The sequence below is a fragment of the Salvelinus fontinalis genome, chromosome 4, assembly GCF_029448725.1.
Source record: "Salvelinus fontinalis isolate EN_2023a chromosome 4, ASM2944872v1, whole genome shotgun sequence".
In the NCBI taxonomy this organism is placed as follows: Eukaryota; Metazoa; Chordata; class Actinopteri; order Salmoniformes; family Salmonidae; genus Salvelinus; species Salvelinus fontinalis.
This window is the reverse complement of record NC_074668.1, coordinates 82,674,268-82,684,267: the sequence shown is the minus strand read 5'-3', so window position 1 is coordinate 82,684,267 and position 10,000 is coordinate 82,674,268. Positions and strand designations below refer to the sequence as shown.

The 10,000-nt window shown below is 45.2% G+C and overlaps 1 protein-coding gene across 1 annotated transcript in view; it reads left to right on the top strand.

Annotated features, from left to right (window-relative positions):
* LOC129854515 (probable E3 ubiquitin-protein ligase HERC1) overlaps window positions 1-4,749 on the top strand; it is a gene marked incomplete at its 3' end in the record, with an annotated part of 54,107 nt that extends 49,358 nt beyond the window's left edge. Inside the window, 1 exon segment of the mRNA XM_055921636.1 lies at window positions 4,528-4,749. Coding sequence (XP_055777611.1) covers window positions 4,528-4,749 — 222 coding nt within the window.
* Window positions 4,750-10,000: the final 5,251 nt, after the last annotated feature.

Below are 10,000 nucleotides of genomic sequence, written 5' to 3'. Positions count from 1 at the left end.
TGGTCAGGAGATAGAGCTGTAGTGACCTCTACATGGTGAGGAGATAGAGATAGAGCTGTAGTGACCTCTACATGGTGAGGAGATAGAGCTGTAGTGGTCTCTACATGGTGAGGAGATAGAGATAGAGCTGTAGTGGCCTCTACATGGTGAGGAGATAGAGCTGTAGTGACCTCTACATGGTGAGGAGATAGAGCTGTAGTGACCTCTACATGGTGAGGAGATAGAGCTGTAGTGGCCTCTACATGGTGAGGAGATAGAGATAGAGCTGTAGTGGTCTCTACATGGTGAGGAGATAGAGCTGTAGTGACCTCTACATGGTGAGGAGATAGAGATGTAGTGGCCTCTACATGGTGAGGAGATAGAGCTGTAGTGGCCTCTACATGGTGAGGAGATAGAGATAGAGCTGTAGTGACCTCTACATGGTGAGGAGATAGAGCTGTAGTGGCCTCTACATGGTGAGGAGATAGAGCTGTAGTGGCCTCTACATGGTGAGGAGATAGAGCTGTAGTGACCTCTACATGGTGAGGAGATAGAGATAGAGCTGTAGTGATCTCTACATGGTGAGGAGATAGAGCTGTAGTGACCTCTACATGGTCAGGAGATAGAGATAGAGCTGTAGTGACCTCTACATGGTGAGGAGATAGAGCTGTAGTGACCTCTACATGGTGAGGAGATATAGCTGTAGTGACCTCTACATGGTGAGGAGATAGAGCTGTAGTGGCCTCTACATGGTGAGGAGATAGAGATAGAGCTGTAGTGACCTCTACATGGTGAGGAGATAGAGCTAGAGCTGTAGTGACCTCTACATGGTGAGGAGATAGAGATAGAGCTGTAGTGATCTCTACATGGTGAGGAGATAGAGCTGTAGTGACCTCTACATGGTGAGGAGATAGAGATGTAGTGACCTCTACATGGTGAGGAGATAGAGCTGTAGTGACCTCTACATGGTGAGGAGATAGAGCTGTAGTGACCTCTACATGGTGAGGAGATAGAGATAGAGCTGTAGTGACCTCTACATGGTGAGGAGATAGAGCTGTAGTGGCCTCTACATGGTGAGGAGATAGAGATAGAGCTGTAGTGACCTCTACATGGTGAGGAGATAGAGATAGAGCTGTAGTGACCTCTACATGGTGAGGAGATAGAGCTGTAGTGACCTCTACATGGTGAGGAGATATAGCTGTAGTGACCTCTACATGGTGAGGAGATAGAGCTGTAGTGGCCTCTACATGGTGAGGAGATAGAGCTGTAGTGACCTCTACATGGTGAGGAGATAGAGATAGAGCTGTAGTGACCTCTACATGGTGAGGAGATAGAGCTGTAGTGACCTCTACATGGTGAGGAGATAGAGATAGAGCTGTAGTGGTCTCTACATGGTGAGGAGATAGAGATAGAGCTGTAGTGACCTCTACATGGTGAGGAGATAGAGCTGTAGTGGTCTCTACATGGTGAGGAGATAGAGATACAGCTGTAGTGACCTCTACATGGTGAGGAGATAGAGCTGTAGTGACCTCTACATGGTGAGGAGATAGAGCTGTAGTGACCTCTACATGGTGAGGAGATAGAGCTGTAGTGACCTCTACATGGTCAGGAGATAGAGCTGTAGTGGTCTCTACATGGTGAGGAGATAGAGCTGTAGTGACCTCTACATGGTGAGGAGATAGAGCTGTAGTGGTCTCTACATGGTGAGGAGATAGAGATAGAGCTGTAGTGACCTCTACATGGTGAGGAGATAGAGATAGAGCTGTAGTGACCTCTACATGGTGAGGAGATAGAGCTGTAGTGACCTCTACATGGTGAGGAGATAGAGCTGTAGTGACCTCTACATGGTGAGGAGATAGAGATAGAGCTGTAGTGACCTCTACATGGTGAGGAGATAGAGCTGTAGTGGCCTCTACATGGTGAGGAGATAGAGCTGTAGTGACCTCTACATGGTGAGGAGATAGAGCTGAATTGACCTCTACATGGTGAGGAGATAGAGCTGTAGTGGCCTCTACATGGTGAGGAGATAGAGCTGTAGTGACCTCTACATGGTGAGGAGATAGAGCTGTAGTGACCTCTACATGGTGAGGAGATAGAGCTGTAGTGACCTCTACATGGTGAGGAGATAGAGCTGTAGTGACCTTTACATGTTGGGTGGATAGAGCTGAATTGGCCTCTACATGGTGAGGAGATAGAGCTGTAGTGACCTCTACATGGTGAGGAGATAGAGCTGTAGAGGCCTCTACGTGGTGAGGAGATAGAGCTGTAGTGACCTCTACATGGTGAGGAGATAGAGATAGAGCTGTAGTGGTCTCTACATGGTGAGGAGATAGAGATAGAGCTGTAGTGACCTCTACATGGTGAGGAGATAGAGCTGTAGTGACCTCTACATGGTCAGGAGATAGAGCTGTAGTGACCTCTACATGGTGAGGAGATAGAGCTGTAGTGACCTCTACATGGTGAGGAGATAGAGATAGAGCTGTAGTGACCTCTACATGGTGAGGAGATAGAGCTGTAGTGACCTCTACATGGTGAGGAGATAGAGATAGAGCTGTAGTGGTCTCTACATGGTGAGGAGATAGAGATAGAGCTGTAGTGACCTCTACATGGTGAGGAGATAGAGCTGTAGTGACCTCTACATGGTCAGGAGATAGAGCTGTAGTGACCTCTACATGGTGAGGAGATAGAGATAGAGCTGTAGTGACCTCTACATGGTGAGGAGATAGAGATATCAATCAATCAATCAATTTTATTTTATATAGCCCTTCGTACATCAGATAATATCTCGAAGTGCTGTACAGAAACCCAGCCTAAAACCCCAAACAGCTAGAATGCAGGTGTAGAAGCACGGTGGCTAGGAAAAACTCCCTAGAAAGGCCAAAACCTAGGAAGAAACCTAGAGAGGAACCAGGCTATGAGGGGTGGCCAGTCCTCTTCTGGCTGTGCCGGGTGGAGATTATAACAGAACTATGCCAAGATGTTCAAAAATGTTCATAAGTGACAAGCATGGTCAAATAATAATCATGAATAATTTTCAGTTGGCTTTTCATAGCTGATCATTAAGAGTTGAAAAACAACAGGTCTGGGAAAGGTGGCGGTTCCATAACCGCAGGCAGAACAGCTGAAACTGGAATAGCAGCAAGGCCAGGCGGACTGGGGACAGCAAGGAGTCACCACGGGCGGCAGTCCCGACGCATGGTCCTAGGGCCCAGGTCCTCCGAGAGAAAGAAAGAGAGAAGGAGAAAATTAGAGAGAGCCAAGATTTTCAAAATGTTCATAAATGACAAGCATGGTCAAATAATAATCAGGAATAAATCTCAGTTGGCTTTTCATAGCCGATCATTAAGAGTTGAAAACAGCAGGTCTGGGACAGGTAGGGGTTCCATAACCACAGGCAGAAGAGTTGAAACTGGAATAGCAGCAAGGCCAGGCGGACTGGGGGCAGCAAGGAGTCACCACGGCCGGTAGTCCCGACGTATGGTCCTAGGGCTCAGGTCCTCCGAGAGAAAGAGAGGAGAAAATTAGAGAGAGCCAAGATTTTCAAAATGTTCATAAATGACAAGCATGGTCAAATAATAATCAGGAATAAATCTCAGTTGGCTAGAGATAGAGCTGTAGTGACCTCTACATGGTGAGGAGATAGAGATAGAGCTGCAGTGACCTCTACATGGTGAGGAGATAGAGCTGTAGTGGTCTCTACATGGTGAGGAGATAGAGCTGTAGTGACCTCTACATGGTGAGGAGATAGAGCTGTGGTGACCTCTACATGGTGAGGAGATAGAGCTGTAGTGACCTCTACATGGTGAGGAGATAGAGCTGTAGTGACCTCTACATGGTGAGGAGATAGAGCTGTAGTGACCTCTACATGGTGAGGAGATAGAGCTGTAGTGACCTCTACATGGTGAGGAGATAGAGCTGTAGTGACCTCTACATGGTGAGGATATAGAGCTGTAGTGACCTCTACATGGTGAGGAGATAGAGCTGTAGTGACCTCTACATGGTGAGGAGATAGAGCTGTAGTGACCTCTACATGGTGAGGAGATAGAGATAGAGCTGTAGTGACCTCTACATGGTGAGGAGATAGAGATAGAGCTGTAGTGACCTCTACATGGTGAGGAGATAGAGCTGTAGTGGTCTCTACATGGTGAGGAGATAGAGCTGTAGTGACCTCTACATGGTGAGGAGATAGAGCTGTAGTGACCTATACATGGTGAGGAGATAGAGCTGTAGTGGTCTCTACATGGTGAGGAGATAGAGCTGTAGTGACCTCTACATGGTGAGGAGATAGAGATAGAGCTGTAGTGACCTCTACATGGTGAGGAGATAGAGCTGTAGTGACCTCTACATGGTGAGGAGATAGAGATAGAGCTGTAGTGACCTCTACATGGTGAGGAGATAGAGCTGTAGTGACCTCTACATGGTGAGGAGATAGAGCTGTAGTGAACTCTCTCTCTGTCTCTCTCTGTCTCTCTCTCTCTCTGTCTCTGTCTCTCTCTCTCTCTCTCTCTGTCTCTGTCTCTCTCTCTCTGTCTCTCTCTGTGTCTCCAGGAGCCCCAGACTTTGTGGACCCTGCAGGGCAGCCCCTGTCCCAGCCGGCCCAGTCCTGGGTGTGGCTGGTGGATCTGGAGCGTACTGCAGCCCTGCTGGTGGGCCGCTGCCTGGGGGGCATGCTGCAGGGAGCACCCCCCTCTCTAGAGGAACAGGATACAGGCTACTGGCTGAAAACCCCCCTGTTCAGCAACGGGCTGGAGATGGACGTGCCTCAGCTAGGTATGAAACACGGCATATCAATCAATCAATCAATCAAGTTTATGGTCTGCGACAGGCATAGGATAGATAGTGTAGATATTATATAGGGGTATTATTATATAGGTATGAAACACGGCATATCAATCAATCAATCAATCAAGTTTATGGTCTGCGACAGGCATAGGATAGATAGTGGAGATATTATATAGGGGCATTATTATATAGGTCTGGGACAGGCATCGTTAGGATAGATAGTGGAGATATTATATAGGGGTATTATTGGGTTCCTGAGTGGCGCAGCTGTCTAAGGCACTGCATCTCAGTCACTACAGACACCCTGGGACAGGTCTGGGACAGGCATAGTTAGGATAGATGGTGTAGATATTATATAGGGGTATTATTATATAGGTCTGGGACAGGCATCGTTAGGATAGATAGTGGAGATATTATATAGGGGCATTATTATATAGGTCTGGGACAGGCATCGTTAGGATAGATAGTGGAGATATTATATAGGGGTATTATTATATAGGTCTGGGACAGGCATCGTTAGGATAGATAGTGGAGATATTATATAGGGGTATTATTATATAGGTCTGGGACAGGTCTGGGACAGGCATAGTTAGGATAGATAGTGAAGATATTATATAGGGGTATTATTGGGTTCCTGAGTGGCGCAGCTGTCTAAGGCACTGCATCTCAGTCACTACAGACACCCTGGGACAGGTCTGGGACAGGCATAGTTAGGATAGATGGTGTAGATATTATATAGGGGTATTATTATATAGGTCTGGGACAGGGATAGTTAGGATAGATAGTGGAGATATTATATAGGGGTATTATTATATAGGTCTGGGACAGGGATAGTTAGGATAGATAGTGGAGATATTATATAGGGGTATTATTATATAGGTCTGGGACAGGTCTGGGACAGGCATAGTTAGGATAGATAGTGGAGATATTATATAGGGGTATTATTGGGCTCCTGAGTGGCGCAGCGGTCTAAGGCACTGCATCTCAGTGCTAGAGGTGTCACTACATCCTATCTGATGACCTCTAGATAACTGTATCAGATGGCTGTTAGAAGTGGTCCTATCTGATGTCCTCCCTCTAGATAACTGTATCAGATGGCTGTTAGTAGTGGTCCTATCTGATGACCTCTAGATAACTGTATCAGATGGCTGTTAGAAGTGGTCCTATCTGATGACCTCTAGATAACTGTATCAGATGGCTGTTAGAAGTGGTCCTATCTGATGTCCTCTAGATAACTGTATCAGATGGCTGTTAGAAGTGGTCCTATCTGATGACCTCTAGATAACTGTATCAGATGGCTGTTAGAAGTGGTCCTATCTGATGACCTCTAGATAACTGTATCAGATGGCTGTTAGAAGTGGTCCTATCTGATGACCCTCTAGATAACTGTATCAGATGGCTGTTAGAAGTGGTCCTATCTGATGACCTCCCTCTAGATAACTGTATCAGATGGCTGTTAGAAGTGGTCCTATCTGATGACCTCTAGATAACTGTATCAGATGGCTGTTAGAAGTGGTCCTATCTGATGACCTCCCTCTAGATAACTGTATCAGATGGCTGTTAGAAGTGGTCCTATCTGATGACCTCTAGATAACTGTATCAGATGGCTGTTAGAAGTGGTCCTATCTGATGACCTCTAGATAACTGTATCAGATGGCTGTTAGAAGTGGTCCTATCTGATGACCTCTAGATAACTGTATCAGATGGCTGTTAGAAGTGGTCCTATCTGATGACCTCTAGATAACTGTATCAGATGGCTGTTAGAAGTGGTCCTATCTGATGTCCTCTAGATAACTGTATCAGATGGCTGTTAGAAGTGGTCCTATCTGATGACCTCCCTCTAGATAACTGTATCAGATGGCTGTTAGAAGTGGTCCTATCTGATGTCCTCTAGATAACTGTATCAGATGGCTGTTAGAAGTGGTCCTATCTGATGTCCCTCTAGATAACTGTATCAGATGGCTGTTAGAAGTGGTCCTATCTGATGACCTCTAGATAACTGTATCAGATGGCTGTTAGAAGTGGTCCTATCTGATGACCTCTAGATAACTGTATCAGATGGCTGTTAGAAGTGGTCCTATCTGATGACCTCTAGATAACTGTATCAGATGGCTGTTAGAAGTGGTCCTATCTGATGACCCTCTAGATAACTGTATCAGATGGCTGTTAGAAGTGGTCCTATCTGATGACCTCTAGATAACTGTATCAGATGGCTGTTAGAAGTGGTCCTATCTGATGACCTCTAGATAACTGTATCAGATGGCTGTTAGAAGTGGTCCTATCTGATGACCCTCTAGATAACTGTATCAGATGGCTGTTAGAAGTGGTCCTATCTGATGACCTCCCTCTAGATAACTGTATCAGATGGCTGTTAGAAGTGGTCCTATCTGATGTCCTCCCTCTAGATAACTGTATCAGATGGCTGTTAGAAGTGGTCCTATCGGATGACCCTCTAGATAACTGTATCAGATGGCTGTTAGAAGTGGTCCTATCTGATGACCTCTAGATAACTGTATCAGATGGCTGTTAGAAGTGGTCCTATCTGATGACCTCTAGATAACTGTATCAGATGGCTGTTAGAAGTGGTCCTATCTGATGACCTCTAGATAACTGTATCAGATGGCTGTTAGAAGTGGTCCTATCTGATGACCTCTAGATAACTGTATCAGATGGCTGTTAGAAGTGGTCCTATCTGATGTCCTCCCGCTAGATAACTGTATCAGATGGCTGTTAGAAGTGGTCCTATCTGATGTCCTCTAGATAACTGTATCAGATGGCTGTTAGAAGTGGTCCTATCTGATGACCTCTAGATAACTGTATCAGATGGCTGTTAGAAGTGGTCCTATCTGATGACCTCTAGATAACTGTATCAGATGGCTGTTAGAAGTGGTCCTATCTGATGACCTCTAGATAACTGTATCAGATGGCTGTTAGAAGTGGTCCTATCTGATGACCTCTAGATAACTGTATCAGATGGCTGTTAGAAGTGGTCCTATCTGATGACCTCTAGATAACTGTATCAGATGGCTGTTAGAAGTGGTCCTATCTGATGACCTCTAGATAACTGTATCAGATGGCTGTTAGAAGTGGTCCTATCTGATGACCTCTAGATAACTGTATCAGATGGCTGTTAGAAGTGGTCCTATCTGATGTCCTCCCTCTAGATAACTGTATCAGATGGCTGTTAGAAGTGGTCCTATCTGATGACCTCTAGATAACTGTATCAGATGGCTGTTAGAAGTGGTCCTATCTGATGACCTCTAGATAACTGTATCAGATGGCTGTTAGAAGTGGTCCTATCTGATGTCCTCTAGATAACTGTATCAGATGGCTGTTAGAAGTGGTCCTATCTGATGTCCTCCCTCTAGATAACTGTATCAGATGGCTGTTAGAAGTGGTCCTATCTGATGACCTCTAGATAACTGTATCAGATGGCTGTTAGAAGTGGTCCTATCTGATGTCCTCTAGATAACTGTATCAGATGGCTGTTAGAAGTGGTCCTATCTGATGACCCTCTAGATAACTGTATCAGATGGCTGTTAGAAGTGGTCCTATCTGATGACCCTCTAGATAACTGTATCAGATGGCTGTTAGAAGTGGTCCTATCTGATGACCCTCTAGAGAACTGTATCAGATGGCTGTTAGAAGTGGTCCTATCTGATGACCCTCTAGATAACTGTATCAGATGGCTGTTAGAAGTGGTCCTATCTGATGTCCTCTAGATAACTGTATCAGATGGCTGTTAGTAGTGGTCCTATCTGATGACCTCTATATAACTGTATCAGATGGCTGTTAGAAGTGGTCCTATCTGGTGACCTCTAGATAACTGTATCAGATGGCTGTTAGAAGTGGTCCTATCTGATGACCTCTAGATAACTGTATCAGATGGCTGTTAGAAGTGGTCCTATCTGATGACCTCTAGATAACTGTATCAGATGGCTGTTAGAAGTGGTCCTATCTGATGACCTCCCTCTAGATAACTGTATCAGATGGCTGTTAGAAGTGGTCCTATCTGATGTCCTCTAGATAACTGTATCAGATGGCTGTTAGAAGTGGTCCTATCTGGTGACCTTTAGATAACTGTATCAGATGGCTGTTAGAAGTGGTCCTATCTGATGTCCTCTAGATAACTGTATCAGATGGCTGTTAGAAGTGGTCCTATCTGATGACCCTCTAGATAACTGTATCAGATGGCTGTTAGAAGTGGTCCTATCTGATGTCCTCTAGATAACTGTATCAGATGGCTGTTAGAAGTGGTCCTATCTGATGACCTCTAGATAACTGTATCAGATGGCTGTTAGAAGTGGTCCTATCTGATGTCCTCTAGATAACTGTATCAGATGGCTGTTAGAAGTGGTCCTATCTGATGACCTCCCTCTAGATAACTGTATCAGATGGCTGTTAGAAGTGGTCCTATCTGATGTCCTCCCTCTAGATAACTGTATCAGATGGCTGTTAGAAGTGGTCCTATCTGATGACCTCTAGATAACTGTATCAGATGGCTGTTAGAAGTGGCCCTATCTGATGACCTCTAGATAACTGTATCAGATGGCTGTTAGAAGTGGTCCTATCTGATGTCCTCTAGATAACTGTATCAGATGGCTGTTAGAAGTGGTCCTATCTGATGTCCTCCCTCTAGATAACTGTATCAGATGGCTGTTAGAAGTGGTCCTATCTGATGACCTCTAGATAACTGTATCAGATGGCTGTTAGAAGTGGTCCTATCTGATGACCCTCTAGATAACTGTATCAGATGGCTGTTAGAAGTGGTCCTATCTGATGTCCTCTAGATAACTGTATCAGATGGCTGTTAGAAGTGGTCCTATCTGATGACCTCTAGATAACTGTATCAGATGGCTGTTAGAAGTGGTCCTATCTGATGACCTCTAGATAACTGTATCAGATGGCTGTTAGAAGTGGTCCTATCTGATGACCTCTAGATAACTGTATCAGATGGCTGTTAGAAGTGGTCCTATCTGATGTCCTCTAGATAACTGTATCAGATGGCTGTTAGAAGTGGTCCTATCTGATGTCCTCTAGATAACTGTATCAGATGGCTGTTAGAAGTGGTCCTATCTGATGTCCTCCCTCTAGATAACTGTATCAGATGGCTGTTAGTAGTGGTCCTATCTGATGACCTCTAGATAACTGTATCAGATGGCTGTTAGAAGTGGTCCTATCTGATGTCCTCCCTCTAGATAACTGTATCAGATGGCTGTTAGAAGTGGTCCTATCTGAT